Source organism: Scyliorhinus torazame, chromosome 16, assembly GCF_047496885.1.
Source record: "Scyliorhinus torazame isolate Kashiwa2021f chromosome 16, sScyTor2.1, whole genome shotgun sequence".
NCBI lineage: Eukaryota > Metazoa > Chordata > Chondrichthyes > Carcharhiniformes > Scyliorhinidae > Scyliorhinus > Scyliorhinus torazame.
Genome location: NC_092722.1, coordinates 92,035,259 through 92,057,763, shown reverse-complemented (window position 1 = coordinate 92,057,763; position 22,505 = coordinate 92,035,259). Strand labels below are relative to the sequence as shown.

The 22,505-nt window shown below is 52.8% G+C and overlaps 1 protein-coding gene across 2 annotated transcripts in view; it reads right to left on the bottom strand.

Annotated features, from left to right (window-relative positions):
- Positions 1–22,505, bottom strand: part of LOC140392946 (guanine nucleotide-binding protein G(I)/G(S)/G(T) subunit beta-3-like) — a 142,626-nt gene that overhangs the window by 40,813 nt on the left and 79,308 nt on the right. For both annotated transcript variants that reach the window (XM_072478742.1, XM_072478741.1), the window contains exon 5: positions 4,559–4,622. In XM_072478742.1, the coding sequence (XP_072334843.1) occupies positions 4,559–4,622 (64 nt within the window). The remainder of the gene's footprint in view (positions 1–4,558; positions 4,623–22,505) is intronic.

Sequence of the window (22,505 nt, the reverse complement as noted above, 5' to 3'; positions counted from 1 at the left end):
ACTCTCACTGGGGTACGGGTTCCACACTCACTGACTCTCACTGGGGTAGGGGTTCCACACACGCTGACTCTCACTGGGGTAGGGGTTCCACACACACTGACTCTCACTGGGAACGGGTTCCACACACACTGACTCTCACTGGGGTATAGATTCCACACACACTGACTCTCACTGGGATACAGGTTCCACACACACTGGCTCTCACTGGGGTACGGGTTCCACACACACTGACTCTCACTGGGGTACGGGTTCCACACACACTGACTCTCACTGGGGTACGGGTTCCACACACACTGACTCTCACTGGGGTATGGGTCACACACACAGACTCTCACTGAGGTACGGGTTCCACACACACTGACTCGCACTGGGGTATTGTGGTAGTATGTATTGGGGGTCATGTGGGACTGGAAGCCCTAATGTCATTGGCTGACAGATCCCGGGTCCTGGTTGGCCGTTGACCTCAAGCTCCGCCCTGAAGGCGAAGTATAAGAAGCCGGTGTCTTCCCCCGCAAGCCAGTTTACTATCGAGCTACTGGGGAACAGAAGCCACTAGGAGCAGACGGTACAGTGCCCAGGACCGGACCTTCATTCGGTCCGAAGTCCAGCGGCTACTAAAGGAGGGCATAATCCAGGCCAGCAATAGTCCCTGGAGAGCGCAGGTGGTAGTAGTGAAGACAGGGGAGAAACAAAGGATGGTCATTGACTGTAGCCAGACCATCAACAGGTACACACAACTAGACGCGTACCCTCTCCCCCGCATATCCGACATGGTCAATCGGATTGCCCAGTATAAAGTCTTCTCCACCGTGGACCTCAAGTCCGCCTACCATCAGCTCCCCATCCGCCCAAGTGACCGCAAGTACACAGCCTTCGAGGCAGACGGGCGATTATACCATTTCCTACGGGTCCCTTTTGGCGTCACAAACGGGGTCTAGGTCTTCCAACGGGAGATGGACCGAATGGTTGATCAACATGGGTTACGGGCCACGTTCCCGTACCTCGACAATGTAACCATCTGCGGCCACGACCAGCAGGACCACGACGCCAACCTCCAAAAATTCCTCCAGACCGCCAAAGCCTTGAACCTCACGTACAACGAGGACAAGTGCGTTTTTAGCACCGATCGGCTAGCCATTCTGGGCTACATAGTGCGCAATGGGATAATAGGCCCCGACCCCGAACGTATGCGCGCACTCATGGAATTTCCCCTCCCGCACTGCCCAAAAGCCCTGAAACGCTGCCTGGGGTTCTTTTCGTACTACGCCCAGTGGGTCCCCCAGTACGCAGACAAGGCCCGCCCCCTAATACAGACCACGACCTTCCCTCTGTCGACAGAGGCTTGCCAGGCCTTCAGCCGCATCAAAGCGGACATCGCAAAGGCCACGATGCGCGCCATCGACGAGTCCCTCCCCTTCCAGGTCGAGAGCGACGCCTCCGACGTAGCTCTAGCGGCCACCCTTAACCAAGCGGGCAGACCCGTGGCCTTTTTCTCCCGAACCCTCCACGCCTCAGAAATCCGCCACTCCTCAGTGGAAAAGGAAGCCCAAGCCATAGTGGAAGCTGTGCGACATTGGAGGCATTACCTGGCCGGCAGGAGATTCACTCTCCTCACTGACCAACGGTCGGTAGCTTTCATGTTCGATAATGCACAGCGGGGCAAAATTAAAAATGACAAGATCTTAAGGTGGAGGATCAAGCTCTCCACCTTCAACTATGAGATCTTGTACCGGCCCGGAAAGCTGAACGAGCCGTCCGATGCCCTACCCCGCGGCACATGTGCCAACGCACAAATTGACCGCCTCCAAACCCTCCACGAGGACCTCTGCCACCCGGGGGTCACTCGGTTTTACCACTTCATCAAGTCCCGCAATCTCCCATACTCTTTAGAAGAGGTCCGTACAGTCACAAGGGACTGCCACATCTGCGCGGAATGCAAGCCGCATTTTTTCAGGCCAGATGGAGCGCACCTGATTAAGGCTTCCCGCCCCTTTGAACGCCTCAGTCTCGATTTCAAAGGGCCCCTCCCCTCCACCGACCGCAACGCATATTTTCTTAATGTAGTGGACGAATACTCCCGCTTCCCTTTTGCCATTCCCTGCTCCGACATGACCGCGGCCACAGTCATTAAAGCCCTGAACAGCATCTTCACACTGTTCGGTTACCCCGCATACGTCCACAGCGACAGGGGGTCCTCTTTCATGAGTGACGAGCTGCGCCAGTTCCTGCTCAGCAAGGGCATAGCCTCAAGCAGGACGACCAGCTACAACCCCCGGGGGAACGGGCAGGTAGAAAGGGAAAACGGCACGGTCTGGAAGGCCGTCCTACTGGCCCTACGGTCCAGGGATCTCCCAGTTTCACGGTGGCAGGAGGTCCTCCCGGACGCTCTCCATTCCATCCGGTCGTTATTATGTACAAGCACTAATCAAACGCCCCACGAGCGTCTCCTTGTCTTCCCTAGGAGGTCCTCCTCTGGAACGTCGCTGCCGACCTGGCTGGCGGCCCCAGGACGCATCCTGCTCCGAAAGCATGTGCGGGCACATAAGGCGGACCCGTTGGTCGAAAGGGTTCACCTCCTCCACGCAAACCCCCAGTACGCCTACGTGGAGTACCCCGACGGCCGACAGGACACGGTCTCCCTGCGGGATCTGGCGCCCGCCGGCACCACGCACACCCCCCCGACACCATCAACCCAACCGCACCCCTTCCTGCCACCGCCGCACCCCGCGACCGCCCCCTTCCCAGGAGGATCAGTCCCCCTCCCCTTTGCACCGACAGCTGAAACCGTACGGCACCTGGAGGCGACAACACTGGTACAAGCACCACCACCACCGCCGGGGCCGAGGCGATCGACACGGACGACCAGACCGCCCGACCGACTCGTGGCGTCGATGTAAAACAAAGATGGACTGTTCAAAGAACATTTTGTTCTTTTCCTATACCCTCTGTAAATAGTTGCAACAGGACAAAACTGTCCAATACTGTACTACCATGTGAATGTTCTATCCTCCCAGGACCAGCCCTGTAAACCCTTACCACCATACGAAGCATCACCCCGCCGGGTTCATTTTTGACAAGGGGTGAATGTGGTAGTATGTATTGGGGGTCATGTGGGACTGGAAGCCCTAATGTCATTGGCTGACAGATCCCGGGTCCTGGTTGGCCGTTGACCTCAAGCTCCGCCCTGAAGGCGAAGTATAAGAAGCCGGTGTCTTCCCCCCGCAGGCCAGTTTACTATCGAGCTGCTGGGGAACAGACACGCTTAATAAAGCCTCATCGACTTCACTATATTCGTCTCATGGAGTCTTTGTGCGCTACAGGTATAGAACATAGAACATTACAGCGCAGTACAGGCCCTTCAGCCCTCGATGTTGCGCCGACCTGTGAAACCACTCTAAAGCCCATTTACACTATTCCCTTATCGTCCATATGTCTATCCAATGACCATTTGAATGCCCTTAGTGTTGGTGAGTCCACTACTGTTGCAGGCAGGGCATTCCACACCCTTACTACTCTCTGAGTAAAGAACCTACCTCTGACATCTGTTTTTTATCTATCTCCCCTCAATTTAAAGCTATGTCCCCTCGTGCTAGACATCACCATCCGAGGAAAAAGGCTCTCCCTGTCCACCCTATCCAATCCTCTGATCACCTTGTCTGCCTCAATTAAGTTACCTCTTACCCTTCTTCTCTCTAACGAAAACAGCCTCAAGTCCCTCAGCCTTTCCTCAGAAGATCTTCCCTCCATACCAGGCAACGTTCTGGTAAATCTCCTCTGCGCCCTTTCCAATGCTTCCACGTCCTTCCTATAATGCGGTGACCAGAATTGCACGCAATACTCTAAATGCGGCCGCACCAGAGTTCACCTGGGGTACAAGTCACACACACACTGACTCTTACTGGGGTATGGATTCCACACACACTGACTCTCACTGGGGTACGGGTTCCACACACACTGACTCTCACTGGGGTACGGGTTCCACACACACTGACTCTCACTGTTGTACGGGTTCCACACACACTGACTCTCACTGGGGTACGGGTTCTACACACACTGACTCTCACTGCGGTATGGGTTCCACACACATTGACTTTCACTGGGATACCCGTTTCACCCACACTGATGCTCACTGGGGTACAAGTCACACACACTGACTCTCACTATGGTACGGGTTCCCCACACACTGACTCTCACTGGGGTACGGGTTCCACACACACTGACTCTCACTGGGGTACGGGTTCCACACACACTGACTCTCACTGGGGTACGGGTCCCACACACACTGACTCTCACTGCGGTATGGGTTCCACACACATTGACTCTCACTGGGGTACGGGTTCCACGCACAGTGACTCTCACTGGGGTATGGGTTCCACACACACTGACTCTCACTGGGGTACGGGTCCCACACACACTGACTGTCACTGCGGTATGGGTTCCACACACATTTACTCTCACTGGTGTACGGGTTCCACACACACTGACGCTCACTGGGGTACAGGTCTCACACACACACTGACTCTCACCGGGGTAAGGGTCACACATGTGGATGTCTTACCTTGTTGGTCGAGTAACTGTCCCACACGATCAGCTTTCCATCCTGTGAGGCGCTGACCAGCAATCTGCAGTGAGCGAGGGAGAGTGTGGCAGCAGTAAATGGAGAAAGAGAGAGAGTGAGAGGAATTGGTGGAAAGATCATGGCTGATCATCCAACTCAATAGCCTGATCCAGCCTTCCCCCTTTTATCCTTTGATCCCCTTCACCCCAAGACCAAAATCTAACTCCATGAGAAGACAGAATGTTTTTGCCACAGTCGCTTTCTGTGGTAGCGAATTCCACAGGCCGACCACTCTCTGGGTGGCTAAATATCTCCTCATCTCAATCCTAAATGGTCTACCCCATATCCTCAATGTGAAGATTGTCCGAAGATGTGCAGATGGATTAGCCATGCTACATTGACCCTTAGTGTCCAAAGGTTAGATGGGTTACAGGGTTAGGGCAGGGTAGTGGGCTAAGGTACAGTGCTTTTTCAGAGGATTGGGACAGACTTGATAGGCTGAATGTCCTCCTTCTGCATTGTAGGAATTCTATAAGTGTAGTCTAACCAACGTTCAAGACAACTGCAGCAAGACATCGTTACTCCTGCGTTAGCATGCCACTGACCTTCCGAATTGCTTGCTGCACCTGCACGTAAGCTCTAGGAGACAAGGAGACCCTGGTCCCTTTGAACCTGAACACGTTGTAGAATAAAGGGTAAAATTCTAAAATGGGTACAGGAACAGAGGGATCTTGGTCTATATGTTGTCACTGCATCCTGGGCGAGTGCATGGTCAATACCAGTCCCACAGGCCCCGGAGGTCCGACACAAGTGAATTAACCAATAATTTGTGTACAGTTTTTTGGGATCTTTGGCCCTCGATTGCTTTAATGACTTACAGGCAACAGATTTGTAAGTAAAGCTCAAGAAAAACTTGATTTACAACATGAGAAAAGATCAACAAGTAATGGTGATAATAGGACAACAGTCTGCTGTTTAACATTATAGCCGCCCCTCTATATCCCACCCTCTAACAATAATAATAATACAATGATAATAATCTTTGTTAGTGTCACAAGTAGGCTTACCCACACACACACACACAAGACAGACACACAGTGGGGTACGGAAGGATTAAAATAATGGGGGAATTAAATGGGAATGAGAGATTAATTTCTTTGCTGCTGAGGGTGTCGTCTTTGTAGTTGGCTATCTTCCCAGCATGCGGAGTGTTGAAAACCCCTTCTTCTAGCTGGAACAATCAGGCCGAATTCTCAGGTTGTGGGATCCCCTCTAGCGTGACACTTTAACTTGTGTTGCCCTGAGCCTTACTATGGAAGATGCTCTTCAGGACTGTGCAGTTGCTTATCTGTTGTCAGCTTCAGCGGGCTGACCACCAGCTTGTCTCGGTTAACCAGAGTATCAGAGCAGCAGCCTCCACGAGCCCATAGACTGATATGGTAGCCTTACAGTGAGAGGAATCCAGAAAGTTCCTCCCTCACTCTGCTTTCAGCCTTTAAATGCTCACTAGATGGATAGAGAGAAAACACAGGCTGCTCTGTTTACCTGGAGTGAGCTCCAGTCGAGATATCAGAGAGAGATCCACCCTTTCTGGGAGAGATATTTAACAGAGTTCTCCTTAGCTCCTGAACTCAAGTCAAACTGAAACCCACACAGCCAGAATCACACAGCCAGGAACCAGAGCAATCTGGACAAATCCATATCGATAATTTGCCAAGTCCCGGGATTGCAATTGGCTGTTGGTGAAGTCCATTAAAATGTGACCTCACTAGGGCAGCATGGTGGCACAGTGGTTAACACTGCTGCCTCATGGCGCTGAGGACCCGGGTTCAATCCCAGCCCGTGTCACTGTCCGTGTGAAGTTTGCACATTCTCCCTGCGTCTGCATGGGTCTTACCCCCACGACCCAAAGATGTGCAGGTTAGGTGGATTGGCCACGCTAAATTGCCCCTTAATTGGGAAAAAAGAATTGGATATGCTAAATTTATATTTGAAAAAATGTGACTTCACTGACCATGCCAAATAGCCCCTGGACCAGTCCACGTAGCATCTTGTACCGGGAGTGTTTTAGTAATCGTCCAGATACAAAAGTTAACCGCCGAAAAGGACAGAAATGACAAAGGAAAACAAGGGGACTGACAAGGATTTATAAAAGGTTCCTTAAAATGTGTACAAATCATTGAAGGCAGCAGGACAATTTTAGAGAGCGGTTAATAAAGTATACAGTATCCTGGGGTTTATTCACAGGGGTACAGAGTACAAGACCAAGGAGGTTACATTAAACAGGTGTAAAACACCTGTTCATTTCCTCAGTTGCTGGAGTATACGTTGCTAGAGAAGTTGTTGGCCCCAGATGAGTGGGGGGTTGGGGGTGGGGGGGTGGGGAGGGAGAATTGGGGTATCTATGGGTGGCTGGGGGGGAAGGGGATGCCGCTAGTGAAAGGGATCAAGCGGATGTGGAAGTTTGGATCGAGATGGGGTGGGGGGTTTGGACTGGAATAATGTGCCAGATCAACTCAACTTCCTCCTTTACGAGGATGAGCCTTATGCAGCTTCAGATGGTATATAGGGTTCACAGCACTCGGACCTGGATGAGTGGGTTATTCCCGGGAATAGAAGATGTGTTTGGGAGGGGGGCCGGCGAAACATGCTCACATCTTCTGGTGGTGTGCAAAACTGGTCGGCTTTTGGGAGGCAGTGTTTGAGAGTTTGCCAGGGATTGTGGGAGTTAGGGTGACGCCTGGTGGCGATTTTCCAAGTGTCGGAGGCCCAGGGCCTGATGTTGTGGCCTTCACCCCTCTGGTTGCTCAGCGACGGATATTAGAGTCATAGATGTTTATAGCATGGAAACAGGCCCTTTGGCCCATCTTGTCCATGCTGCCCAGATTCTATCATTAAGCTAGTCCTACGTGCCGCATTTGGCCCATATCCCTCTGTACCCACCCTGCCCATGTGACTGTCTAATTGTTTTTTAAAGGAAAAAATTGTACCCGCCTCTACCACTGCCTCTGACAGCTCATTCTAGATACTCACCACCCTCTGTGTGAAGAAATTTCCCCTCTGGTTTATTTGTATCTCTTCCCTCTCACCTTAAACCTATGCCCTCTAGTTCTAGACTCCTCTACCTTTGGGAAAAGATGTTGACTATCTACAATATCTATGTCCCTCATTATTTTATAGACCTCTATAAGATCACCCCTAAGCCTCCTACGCTCCAGGGAAAAAAGTCCAAGCCTATCCAGCCTCTCCTTATAGCTCAGACCATCAAGTCCTGGTAGCAACCTCATAAATCTCTTTTGCACTCTTTCTAGTTTAACAATATCTTTCCTATAATAGGGTGACCAGAACTGAACACAGTATTCCATGTGTGGTTTTACTAATGGCTTGTCCAACTTCAACAAGACGCACCAACTCCTGTATTCAATATTCTGACCAATAAAACCTAGCATGCTGAATGCCTTCTTCACCACCCTGTCCACCTGCAACTCCACCTTCAAGGAGCTATGAACCTGTACTCCTGGATCTCTTTGTTCTATAACTCTCCCCAACTCCCTACCATTAACTGGGTAGGTCCTGCCCTGATCTGATCTACCAAAATGCATCACCTCACATTTATCCAAATTAAACTCCATCTGCCATTCATCGGCCGACTGGCCCAATTGGTCAAGATTCTGTTGCAATCTTATGTAACCTTCTTCACTATCCATTATGCCACCAATCCTGGTGTCATCTGCAAACTTACTAACCATGCCTCCTACATTCTCATCCAAATAATTTAGGTATAAATAACAAATAACAGTGGACCAGCACCGATCCCTGAGGCTCACCGCTGGTCACAGGCCTCCAGTTTGAAAAACAACCCTCCACAACCACCCTTTGGCTTCGGTCGCCAAGCCAATTTTGTATCCAATTGGCTACCTCATCCTGGATTCCATGAGATTTAACCTTTTGCAACCTACCATGCGGTACCTTGTCAAAGGCCTTGCTAAATTCCACATAGACAATGTTAACTGCACTGCCCTCATCTACATTCTTGGTTACCCCTTCAAAAAACTCAATAAAATTCTTGCGACATGACTTTCCCCTCACAAATCCATGCTGACTTTCCTTAATTAGCCCTTGCCTGTCTCAATGCCAGTAGATCCTGTCCCTGAGAATACCTTCTATCAATTTACCCACTACAGAAGTAAGGCTCACTGGTCTGTATCCCAGGCTTATCCCTACATCCCTTCTTAAACAAGGGCACAACATTTGCTACCCTCCAATCTTCAGGCACCTCTCCTGTGGCTGTCGATGATTCAAATATCTCAGCTAGGGTACCGGCAATTTCCTCCCCAGCCTCCCACAATGTCCTAAGATACATTTCATCATATTATTGAACTGGAGGTCAGCTGCGCCGCCGGGGGTCACATCGTGGCTAGGGGATTTGCATGAACTTCTTAGGCTGGAGAAGATAAAGTTCACCCTTGTTAAGTAATGGGTTAAGAGACATTCCAATTAGTTGTTTCATTTAGGTTAAGTATCCAATAATTGACACTGATATGTAAAGGGGCTTCAGGTGTCCTTTGTGTCAGGTGATGTGATGTTAGAGTTTCGTGCAGAGTCTGTTGTAGTAAATTAAAGGTGTTTGTGGAAAAGGAGCAGAACCTTTGACTCTTTATACAGTAGCAGCTAAACGTCTAACAAAAGGTAGCAGAGGACGGTTGCTGTGCAAATGTGAAGGGTTGAAAGATAGAACGTTTCAAGGCCAAACCAAGGAGTGAGTGAGAAGAAAAAAAAAGATATATGGCTGAACCTAGGATAAAGATGGCTGGATATGATTAACCACCCCTCCCCCCCCCTTATTTTCTGAAAGGGGATTGTATGACCAATGGAGAAGTGCAGTAGTGGACTAAGGTAACTGCCTTGGGAAAGAGAAAACAAGGTATAGCATTGGCTCTTTCTCTACCTTATGACAGTAAAATCTGGAGCAAAGTGTTTTCTGAGCTGGAATTGGAAGAGTTAGACTCAGAAGAAGGTCTGCATACTGGATAAGATTTATAAGAAGGATGACTTGTTAAGTGCATATGAAGCAAGGTCGGATTTTGATAGGTTCCGGAAAGTAGAGGATTTCTCCATTGAAGACTATATAATGGAATTTGGCAGACTATATAAAAGACTGCAGAAACACAACCTGGAATTTTCACAGTCAGTGTTGGCCTTTAAATTACTTGACTGTGCTAGAGTGAGCAACATGGATACGCTCGTGTTTATGACAGGAATTCAGTTTGCGGCTAAGGATACCTTATTCGATCAGATGACAGAAGCTTTTAAAAAGTTTCTGGGGAATCATTCGATTCCGATGGCTCTGATGACCCAAATAGGTCAGCCTGCAATAAAGCAGAATGTGGAAGATACACTACTAACAGGATGGCAAAATCGTACGGCTACAAACAGGTTCCAAGACTGTAGAAGGAGATCGGGACCCGGAAATTATGAAGACAGAAACCCAGTTAGAACCTACAATAGGAAGATGAACACCAGAAATGCATGGGGCATCGATGTTTTTGATGTGACTCTCAATACCATTATGCTTTCAACTGTCCAACAGGTTATAATAGAGTGAAGCGACACATGACACGGAAGAGTCAGAAGAAGAAAAAGATAGTGGCCAGAAATGAATGAAATGAAATGAAAATCGTTTATTGTCACAAGTAGGCTTCAAATGAAGTTACTGTGAAAAGCCCCTAGTCACCACATTCCAGTGCCTGTTCGGGGAGGCTGGGACGGGAATTGAACCATGCTGCTGGCCTGCCTTGGTCTGCTTTAAAAAGCCAGCGATTTAGCCCAGTGTGCTAAACCAGAAAGAAAGCATTGTCCTATTAACAAGCAGTTTTAGGCCGGTAATGAGGTTGTTGGTTGCAGAATCCTTCAATTGTGCTGTATTGGACAGTGGCTGCACATCTACTGTGTGTGGGATTGACAGGTTAAAATGTTACCTGGACTCCATGAATGCTGAAAATCGTAACAAGGTTAAGGAATTTGAAAGTTCTACAAGTTTCAGGTTTGGGGATGATAATACTCTGAAGTCGCTGAAAAGAGTGGTGATCCCTTGTAATATTACCGGAGTGAATCATTTCATTAGCACGGATGTTGTATCAAGTGTACCTTTGCTTCTGAGCAGACCGTCAAAGAAAGCACACATGAAACTGGATATGGAACAGGATAAGGCAACAGTTTTTGGAAAGACTTACAATTTACACAGTTGGGACACTATTGTATTATTGTATTCCATTACTGACAAATAATATTTCAAGTGCAGTTGTTAAGGATGTGTTAATGGCAGTTGAAAATGAGACTTTAGCTGATAAAAAGCTTGTTATATTAAAACATCAGAGGCAATTTGCACATCCGTCTCCTCGGAGGCTGAAAAATTTATTAAAGGATGCAGGGGTAAGGGATGAAGCTAATAGAACAGGCTGGTGATCGCTGTGAAGTTTGTAGGAAGTACAGAAGGACACCATCACGACCGATAGTAACCCTACCTTTGGCCAGGGCTTTTAACGACATTGTGGCCTTAAGATCTGGGATAAAGCAAATAATATATTTATTTTGCATTTTGTAGATTTAGCAACCAGATTTAGTCAATCAACGACTGTACGAAGTAAAGAAAAGAGAGTAATTCTGGATCAAATCGTGGAAAAATGGATAGGGGCAGGAATGGGCCCATCGGCAAAATTCCTTACAGACAATGGGGGAGAATTTGCTGATGATGAGTTTAGGGATAGGTGTGAAAACATGAATATCACAGTTCTGAATACGGCTGCAGAAATCTCATTTAGTAATGGTGTGTGTGAAAGAAACCATGCGGTAATAGATGACATGCTCCGGAAAATTTTGGCAGATAGACCAAAGTGCAAGCTAAATTCAGCTTCACCATGGGCGGTACATGCAAAGAATTCATTGCAGATGGTTGGGGCTATAGTCCCTATCAATTAGTGTTTGGTAGAAATCCTAAAATTCCGTCCATTTTGGATGGCCAGCCTCCAGGTTGGGAAGGGACTACAATTAGCTCTGCCTTTGCTGAACATTTAAATGCATTACATAGCAGTAGAAAAGCTTTTTTGGAAGCAGAAGTCTCTGAAAGAATTCGCAGAGCCTTGAGGCATAATGTACGGCTATCAAATACCATTTTTCAGCAAGGAGACATAGTATACTATAAGAGAGACAATTTTAATGAATGGAAAGGCCCAGGGAAGATCATAGGCATAGATGGCAAAACAATTATTTTGCAACATGGCAATCAAACTGTTAGGGTGCATTCATCAAGGATAATGGGAACAGATTACAAATTTTCAAATTTAGACAGAGCAGGCAGACATGACGAGGAACCAGGGTCATCTGATATGCATGTGTTACAGAACTGAGGACCAGTTACCTGATACATACAGGGGGCGTCATTCTCCGACCCCCCAGAGGGTCGGAGAATGGCTGTTGGCCGCCGTGAATCCCGCCCCCGCCGGTTGCCGAAGTCTCCGAAGGGAGAAAAGTCGGCGGGGCGTTAATGGCGCCGCTGCCGTCGGAGAATGTCACGGGTCTGCGCAAGGCAGCCGATTTTCGGCCTGCCGAAATTCTCCCTTCCGGATGGGCCGAAGTCCCGTCGACGTGATGACCGTTCACGTCAACGTAAATTAAATCTCCTTTTCATCGGCGTGACCCTGTGCTCCAGGTTCACGCCGACCAGCGTGGAGGTGAGTGACGGCCTGGGGGGTTGGCTCTGGGCAGGCGATGGCGTGGCCGCAGTCTGAAGGTGTGGGGAGAGGTGTGTCTCGGGTTGTGTGTGTGTGTGTGCGGCGGGGGGGGGTGGTTAGAGTGGGCTGGGCTCCGGGGGAGTGCCGGGAGGGGGATCCGTGCCGGGGAGGGGGATAGGGGGGTCCCTGCCGGGGAGGGGGATGGGGGGTCCGTGCTCGGGAGGGGGATGGGGGGTCCGTGCCGGGGAGGGGGATGGGGGGGTCCGTGCCGGGGAGGGGGATGGGGGGTCCGTGCCGGGGAGGGGGATGGGGTCCGTGCCGGGGAGGAGGTTGGGGTCCGTGCCGGGGAGGGGGATGGGGGGGTCCGTGCCGGGGAGGGGGATGGTGGGGTCCGTGCCGGGGAGGGGGTTGGGGGGTCCGGCCGGGGAGGGGGATGGGGGGTCCGTGCCGGGGAGGAGGTTGGGGGGAGTCCGTGCCGGGGAGGGGAATGGGGGGGTCCGTGCCGCGGAGGGGGATGGGGGGGTCCGTGCCAGGGAGGGGGATGGGGGGTCCGTGCCGGGGAGGGTGATGAGGGGTCCGTGCCGGGGAGGAGGTTGGGGTCCATGCCGGGGACGAGGTTGGGGGGGGTCCGTGCCGGGGAGGGGGATGGGGAGGTCCGTGCCGGGGAGGGGGATGGGGGGGTCTGTGCCGGGCAGGGGGATGGGGGTCCGTGCCGGGGAGGGGGATGGGGGGTCCGTGCCGGGGAGGAGGTTGGGGGGGTCCGTGCCGGGGAGGGGGATGGGGGGGGTCCGTGCCGGGGAGGGGGATGGGGGGGTCCGTGCCGGGGTGGGGGATGGGGGGGTCTGTTCCGGGGAGGGGGATGGGGGGTCCGTGCCGGGGAGGGGGATACGAGGGCAAGTGAGTTGGTCCACCTGGCCAGGTGCTAGCCTCCAACAGTTGGACCCATGCGGTCCATGCCACCTGGCTGGGGGGAGGAGGGGATATGGGCAATGATGACATGTCGTCGTTCCCCTCCCCCCCCACCAGGCCGTCATGTTTTCCGATCATCCAGCGATGTTGGCCGCCGTGGTGGCAGCCGCTAATGTCTATGTTGCCCTGGATGAGGAGGAGGAGGAGGAGGAGGAGCGTGCCATGAGAGGGACAGGCGGCAGCCGCCCAGGCTGGAGGGACACCTGACCGACAGGACGAGGAGGGGGAGGAGGACGTCGCGGCCCCACGGCAACGGAGGCACCCGAGGGCGCCCCGTGTGTGCCGGCCCCGGCAGTCATACCAGGACCTCGCGGACCGGGAATGCAGGAGGAGACTCCGGATGAGGCGGGAAACCGTGGCACACATCTGCCACCTGCTGGCACACCTGTCACCGCGTGGCCGTCAAGGTTACGGTGGCCCTGAACCTTTATGCAACGGGGTCATTCCAGGCACCGAGTGGGGACCTGTCCGGCATATCGCAGACATCGGTGCATCGGTGCATCCGGGCAGTGACAGATGCCCTATATGCCATGGCGCACCGCTACATCCGCTTCCCTGTGAACCGGGCCAGCCAAGATGCCCGGGCCGTGGGCTTCTCTGCCGTGGCCGGGTTCCCCATGGTCCAGGGCGCGATTGATGGGATGCACGTCGCCGTGCGGCCACCTGCAGATATATTAAAACATCAGAGGCAATTTGCACATCCGTCTCCTCGGAGGCTGAAAAATGTATTAAAGGATGCAGGGGTAAGGGATGAAGCTAATAGAACAGGCTGGTGATCGCTATGAAGTTTGTAGGAAGTACAGAAGGACACCATCACGACCGATAGTAACCCTACCTTTGGCCAGGGCTTTTAACGACATTGTGGCCTTAAGATCGTTCCCTGCAGATGCAGATAACAGGGCCGTGTTCACCAATAGGAAGGGGACCTATTCGATGAACATACAGGTGGTCTGCGACCACCGCATGATGACCCTGCACGTCTGCGCCCGTTACCCAGGCTGTGTACACGACTCATACGTGTTGTCGCGGTCATCCATCCCTGCATGTACGAGGGACGCCATCCCCGGCTGAGGGGCTGGTTCCTGGGCGACAGGGGCTACCCATTGCGATCGTGGCTGATGACGCCTATATGGAGGCCATGCAATGAGGCGGAGAACCGCTACAATGATGCCCATGTAGCGATAGAGAGGTGCTTTGGCGTGCTGAAGATGCGTTTCAGGTGCCTGGACCTCTCTGGGGCGCCCTCCAGTATCGGTCAGATAGGGTCGGCCGCATCATTGTGGTGTGCTGCGTCCTGCACAACATAGCCCAGCAGAGGGGCGATGTGCCGCAGGCAGAGGAGGGCGGAGTGGAGGAGCAGCAGGAAGAGGCGCAGTCCTCCCTAGATGAGGGGGATGGGGGTAATGGTCAGGGCAGATGGGGTAGACACAGGCGGGTGGCTGTCCACCGTTACTGGCTGGCCCAGCGGGCACGGGACAGACTGATAGACGCCTGCTTCACTGACTAGATGGGCGTGGGAATTGGGTAGTATGGCCACAGACCGCACACCATGGCAACAGCCGACCACCCACACCCCCCACCCATCCACCCACCCAGCACCCTCAACCCCCCTCCCCAACCCCACCCACCCCACCTGCATGCACACCACCCCCCCCCCCCCCCCCCCATTGCCGATCCACCTGCGGCACAACGGGCCGTACTCACACAGTTGCGGGTGGACGCGTGTCTATTGCAGGCCATGGAGGATGATGACAACCCGCCCTGCGGTGAGCTCCTGGCTCCACATCGTTTAGACTATGTCTGACCCATGGCCACAGTACCACCATCCACCCGGACCATCCCTGCATGCGGCTGTGACACTGCAGCGCACGGTCCCGTCCTCTGCCCGGGGGGATGTTGATGGCGGGCCAGGGGGGAAGGGGGCAGACTCACCTGGGGCTGAGGTAAGACCACCCCTCACACACACACTTGCGCTCAACGTACATGACACCCCCGCACGCTTTGGACAGAGCACAAGGCAGCTTCTGTAGGTGTAACATTGAATTTAATAACCAAAGGAGTTCATGCACGTGCCCTAGCCCCTAAAAACTCATCTGTGCCCTGCACCCGTGCCAACTTACTCAGTGTCTAATTGTTTTGCGCCTTACGGGCCCTTTTACTACGTCTACGTGGTTCCCCAGATGGTACAGCAGAACTGGAGGTGGACTCCTGTGATTCCTGCCCTCTGACACTGGATCCCTTTGGCGGCCGGTTTCCTGGGGTGTCCCTGGCCTAGATGGGCCAGGCTGCGGCCCGGGCGACTTGGGATGGCGAGCTGCCAGCCTGTCCTGCCCGTTGCCCACCCGATGCACCTGGGACGGAAGGGGGTGAGTCCGAGGTTTCGTGGTGTTCCGGGACCTCCCCTACAGGGGGAGCCGGGACGGACCACACCACCTCCTCCTCCCTCGGGGTGCCCGATGGCCCCCAGGCCTCTACATGGGTGGGGGATGCCGAACGGACTGGCCATCCAACGCCCCCCCGACATCTGGCGCTGCCAGTCCTGGAGGCCCGTGCTGGTATCGACAGGGGTCTGCAATTTTGCAGCCATGGAGCCCAGGGGGTTGGCAAACCCTGTCTGTGAACAGTGCGACGCCGGCTCGCACATGGCCACTGGCGCCGATGCCCTCAGCGATGGCCTGCAGAGACTGGGCCATGGCCTGCAGAGACTGGGCCATGGCCTGCTGAGACTAGGCTATGGTGTTGAGCGCCTCTGCCATCTGGCGCTGGCACTGGCTCATGGCCTCCCTGTGAGAGGGCAGCCATGTCCTGGGCCACAGACGCCGCCTGCACGGAAAGCCCCAGGCCTCGCAAACCGTTCCCCATGTCTGACACCGTCGCACCCATTGCCTCCACCGCGGACGCCCACCCGTGCAGCGTGTCGGCTGGGTGGCACGCATGACTGGCACCACTCCCAGCTCCTGGACGCGGGTGGACTCCTCCACCTGCGACTGCAGCCGCCGCAAGCCGGCCGTCACCCTCTTCGCTTGTCTCCGGGTCGGTGGTTGCATCGGATCTATTGTGTGGGTGTGGTAACTCCAGGAACCCGGTATCCATCTGGGCGGCAGATGTTCGCTTGGGCTGGGCTGCCCTCCGACCGCCCGGCCCCTCTGCTGCTCCTACCTCCACACCTGCTGTACCGGGACGGCTGTGTTGTGCGCACCAGTGAGTGTAGCAGACGCCTCATCACTAAAGTACCCAACCGAGGTGAGTGTTTCTGCGATGTGGTGGAGGGGTGTTGGTGACAGCAGTGGCGTTGTGTCGTGCTCTTCGTCCCACTCTGAGTCCATGGCACTTTGGGGTGGGGGTTCGTCTCCACCCATCCACTCTGAGTCACTGTCCGGTATTTTGTCTTCCTGGGTAGTGCTGTCCCGGGTAGGGGTGTCCTGGGCAGTGCTGTCCCGGGTAGTGGTGTCCTGGGTAGTGGTGTCCTGGTAGTGGTGTCCTGGGTAGTGGTGTCCTGGGTAGTGGTGTCCTGGCTCGGATGTGACGGGGGCCTGTGGCTGCCCCCCTCGTCGCTGGGTGATCGCTCCCGCACGTGACGGGGGTGTTGTCTCCCTGTTGCTCTAGGTCTCTCCGTCTCCCATGGTGTGCGAGGGGCATCCTGCGGGCGTCGCATGCTGGAGGGTCCGGGTCTCTCTGTCTCCCGTGGCCTCCGAGGGGCATCCTGCGGGCGTCGCATGCTGGAGGGTCCGGGTCTCTCTGTCTCCCCATGGCCTCCGAGGGGCATCCTCTGTGGGCGGTCTGCATCTGCGGGGATGGGTGCCTGGACGTTTGGTCCTGCGATACACAATGAAGCATGCATGGTTAGACATCAGGCAGTGATCAGGTGATATGGGGGAGGGGGGATATAGGGGAGGGGGGATATGGGGACGGGCTGTCGGTGGCTCACTTGCTAGTACGCCCCCGACGTCTGCATCAGCAACCTCCCGGTCCTCAGGTCCGCCAGCCAGTTCCAGGGCCCTTTCCTCGTGTTCGGTCAGTGGCCTCTCATCAGCCGGGGCCTCCTCCAGTCCTCACATGCTCCCTATTGTTGTGTGCGCTTCTCCTGTGGGGGTGGGGGGGGGTGGGGGTGGTGGCAGGGGTAAAAGGCAACATTGTTAGGCAGGTGTATGAATGCACGCCATCGGTTTGCGCGTGCATTGCAGAGGTTAAGCTTAGGGCTGGATTCACTTGGGGATATGGGGGATATGGGGGAGGGGGTATAATGGGGGAGGGGGGATATGGGGGAGGGGGGGATATGGGGAGGGGGGATATGGGGAGGGGGGATATGGGGGAGGGGGGTATGGGGGAGGGGGGATATGGGGGATATGGGGGAGGGGGTATGGGGGAGGGGGATATGGGGGAGGGGGGATATGGGGAGGGGGGATATGGGGGAAGGGGGATATGGGGAGGGGGGTATATGAGGGAGGGGGGATATGGGGGAGGGGGGATATGGGGACGGGTGATATGGGGGAGGGGGGATATTGGGGAGGGGGGTATGGGGGAGGGGGGGATATGGGGAGGGGGGATATGGGGGAGGGGGGATATGGGGAGGGGTGGTACATGAGGGAGGGGGATATGGGGGATATGGGGGAGGGGGGATATGGGGGAGGGGGGATATGGGGGAGGGGGGATATAGGGGAGGGGGGATATGGGGAGAGGGGATATGGGGGAGGGGGGATATGGGGGAGGGGGGATATGGGGATATGTGGGGGGGGGGATATGGGGGAGGGGGGGATAAGGGGGATATGGGGGAGGGGGGATATGGGGGAGGGGGGATATGGGAAGGGGGTATATGGGGAGAGGGGGATATGGGGGAGGGGGAATATGGGGGAGGGGGGATATGGGGGAGGGGGATATGGGAGGGGGGATATGGGGAGGGGGGATATGGGGGAGGGGGGGATATGGGGAGGGGGGAAATGGGGGAGGGGGGGATATGGGGAGGCTCACCCTGCCTGCTCTGACGAGGTCGTTCACCTTCTTGTGGCACTGGGTGCCTGTCCGTGGTGTCAGGGCCACAGCGGGTGACGGCTTCTGCCACTTCCCTCCACAGACACTGGCTGTGGCGGTGTGGCAACTCTGCGGCCGTGCCCGGGATACAGGGCGTCCCTCCTCTGCTCCACTGCATCCAGGAGCGCCTCCGCATCCCGTGACTCGAACCTCGGGGCTGAGCGGCGGCCAGCCATCCAGTCGGGTGTTCCGGTCGGTGTTCCGGTCGGGTGGGGGGGAGCAGCGCGGCCTTATGAGCCGTCACGCCGTGCGGCGCGTATGACGCTGCACGGCGTGAACCACGTGCGCAAGCGCGGATCCCGTTACGTCGCTGCTAGCCATTTCGGGCCGGAGACTTTCAACCATTTTTCCCATTGACGCAAGTCGGATTTGCGCCGTTTTTTGCGCCGATCGGCGGACTTTCCGCCGATAACGGAGAATTTTGCCCAGGGTTTCTGCAGAGGAACACAACACTTCTGATGATTTAGAACAGGCCATTTTTCCGAAAGGACAACTGCCAAAAGTTGGTACAAAAGTGACATACTTGCCTGAAGCGCCTAGTCAATGGCAGGATGCAACTGTTATTAGTAGAGCAGGGAAGGCCACTGGAAAGTATAAACATTGGTTGAATGTACAGCATTCAGGGAGGGACTCAAGACAATGGATTGGGAACACGAAGTTCAAAAATGGAGGGCACAGAAACGCAGTGCCAGTTCAGATAGTACATCAGATAGTGAACAGGTCTGCAGGAAAAGGTCAGGAGAACTATTGAAAGGACATCCCACAGCAGAAGGAAAGATCAAGCAGTAGCAGTACAAGATACCAGGCGGGAGAGAGGGATGTAGTTTATCAAGGTCTCAGAACATGATCATAGATCATAGAATTTACAGTGCAGAAGGAGGCCATTCAGCCCATCGAGTCTGCACCGGCTCTTGGAAAGAGCACCCTACCCAAGGTCAACACCTCCACTCTATCCCCATAACCCAGTAACCCCACCCAACACTAAGGGCAATTTTGGACACTAAGGGCAATTTTAGCAAGGCCAATCCACCTAACCTGCACATCTTTGGACTGTGGGAGGAAACCGGAGCACCCGGAGGAAACCCACGCACACACGGGGAGGATGTGCAGACTCCGCACAGACAGTGACCCAAGCCGGAATCGAACCTGGGACCCCTGGAGCTGTGAAGCAATTGTGCTATCCACAATGCTACCGTGCTGCAGTAAGACTAAAAATACTAATAGGAGTAGAAGCCTACGTGCACGTGAGATTTTGGTGGCTTCCAATATGTTCGATGAAGAAGTTATCAAAGATGCCAAACGGCAAGAACTGCATAGTTGGAGTGAATTTGGGGTATACACGGAAGTACCGGATAGGGGACAAAGAGCTCTATCCCACAGATGGATTTGCATGGAAAAGGTTCTTCCGGATGGAACTTATAAGGCAAAGGCCAGGCTTGTGGTGAGAGGATTTGAAGAAAACTTAGAAGATCAGGATTTAAGGGTAGATTCACTTACGGCAGGAAAGGTTATTTTAAAGATCTTCTTGGCTCTATTAGCCATAAAGGCATGGGAATGCAAATCTATTGATATAAAAGCTGCCTTCTTGCAGGGGCATCAGCTCCAGAGAGACATTTTTCTCCATCCTCCAAAAGAAGCAGCTAACACAGAACGGGTACTCTGGAAGTTGAACAAATGTGTATATGGATTAAATGATGCGTCTAGAGTCTGGTATTTTTTTGGTGAGGTCAGTTTTGTTAAAGTTAGGCTGTTGCCAGTTGAAAGCAGATCTGGCAATGTTTTATTGGCACTATAAAGGAAATCTTTCCGGCATATCGATGATTTTTTGTGGGGTGGGACTAGTGATTTCGAAGCTATTGTAATCTCGGGTTTGAGGAAAGAATTCAGGGTTGGAAATTAGGCTTCCGGTGCATTTAAATATATTGGACTGGAAATCAGACAGACTATGTTCGGGGCAACTTTACGTCAACAATTTTATTTGGAAAGCATCAGCCCAATAACAATTAGCTGTAGCCAGGTTTCACAAAAAGATGCAATGGTTTCAAACTTGGAAAAAGAGCAACTGCGAAGTTTAATTGAGCAACTGAATTGGTTAGGTAGACAGACTAGACCGGACGTGAGTTTTGATGTCTTAGAGTTGAGTACAAAAATGAATGATCCCAAAGTGGAAGACATAATAAGAGCAAATAAAGCATTGGCCAAACTAAAAATGCAGGAGTGTGTTAGAACAAAGAACAAAGAAAAGTACAGCACAAGAACAGGCCCTTTGGCCCTCCAAGCCCGTGCCGACAATGCTGCCCGTCTAAACTAAAATCTTCTATACTTCCAGGGTCCGGAACCCTCTATTCCTATCCTATTCATGTATTTGTCAAGATGCCCCTTAAATGTCACTATCGCCCCTGTTTCCACCACCTCCTCCGGCAGCGAGTTCCAGGCACCCACTACCCTCTGCGTAAAAAACTTGCCTCGTACATCTCCTCTAAACCTTGCCCCTCGCACCTTAAACCTATACCCCCTAGTAATTGACCCCTCGACCCTGGGAAAAAGCCTCTGACTATCCACTCTGTCTATGCCCCTCATAATTTTGTAGACACCTATCAGGTCACCCCTCAACCTTCTTCGTTCCAGTGAGATCAAACCGAATTTATTCAACCGCTCCTCATAGGTAATGCCCTCCATACCAGGCAACATCCTGGTAAATTTCTTCTGCACCCTCTCTAAAGCCTCCACATCCTTCTGGTAGTGTGGCGACCAGAATTGAACACTACTCCAAGTGTGGCCTAACTAAGGTTCTATACAGCTGCAACATGACTTGCCAATTCTTATACTCAGTGCCCTGACCAATGAAGGCAAGCATGCTGTATGCCTTCTTGACCACCTTCTCCACCTGTGTTGCCCCTTTCAGAGACCTGTGGAACTATACACCTCGATCTCTCTGACTGTCAATAATCTTGAGGGTTCTACCATTCACTATATATTCCCTACCTTCATTAGACCTTCCAAAATGCATTACCTCACATTTGTCTGGATTAAACTCCATCTGCCACCTCTCCACCCAAGTCTCCAAATGATCTAAATCCTGCTGTATCCTCTGACAGTCCTCAACGCTATCCGCAATTCCACCAACCTTTGTATCGTCTGCAAACTTACTAATCAGACCAGTTATATTTTCCTCCAAATCATTTATCTATACTACAAACAGCAAAGGTCCCAGCACTGATTCCTGCGGAACATCACTAGTCACAGTCCTCCAATCAGAAAAGCACCCTTCCATTGCTACTCTCTGCCTTCTATGACCTAGCCAGTTCTGTATCCATCTTGCCAGCTCACCCCTGATCCCGTGTGACTTCACCTTTTGTACCAGTCTGCCATGAGGGACCTTGTCAAAGGCCTTACTGAAGTCCATGGAGACAACATTCACTACCCTACCTGCATCAATCATCTTTCGAAGACCTCTTCGAAAAACTCTATCAAGTTAGTGAGACACAACCTCCCCTTCACAAAACCACGCTGACTCTCGCTAATACGTCCATTTGCTACCAAATGGGAGTAGATCCTGTCTCGAAGAATTCTCTCCAGTAATTTCCCTACCACTGAAGTAAGGCTCACCAGCCTTTAGTTCCCTGGATTATCCTTGCTACCCTTCTTAAACAAAGGAACAACATTGGCTATTCGCCAGTCCTCCGGGTCATCACCTGAAGACAGTGAGGATCCAAACATTTCTGCCAAGGCCTCAGCAATTTCCTCTCTAGCCTCCTTCAATATTCTGGGGTAGATCCCATCAGGCCCTAGGGACTTATCTACCTTAATATTTTTCAAGACGCCCAACACCTCGTCTTTTTGGATCTCAATGTGACCCAGGCTATCTACACACCCTTCTCCATACTCAACATCCACCAATTCCTTTTCTTTGGTGAATACTGATGCAAAGTATTCATTTAGTACCTCACCCATTTCCTCTGGCACCACACATAGATTCCCTTGCCTATCCCACAGTGGGCCACCCCGTTCCCTGGCTACCCTCTTGCTTTTTATGTACGTGTAAAAAGCCTTGGGATTTCCTGGTTCTAGGTGACCTTAGGCACTTGAAACTCATAGTTTATAGTGATGTGTCCTATGCAAATTTATGTGATGGGGTTTCAAGCGCAGGAGGTTTTATAATTTTCCTTTTGGGGAACAATGGTAAATGTTGCCCTCTTGTGTGGGAAACAAAGAAAATA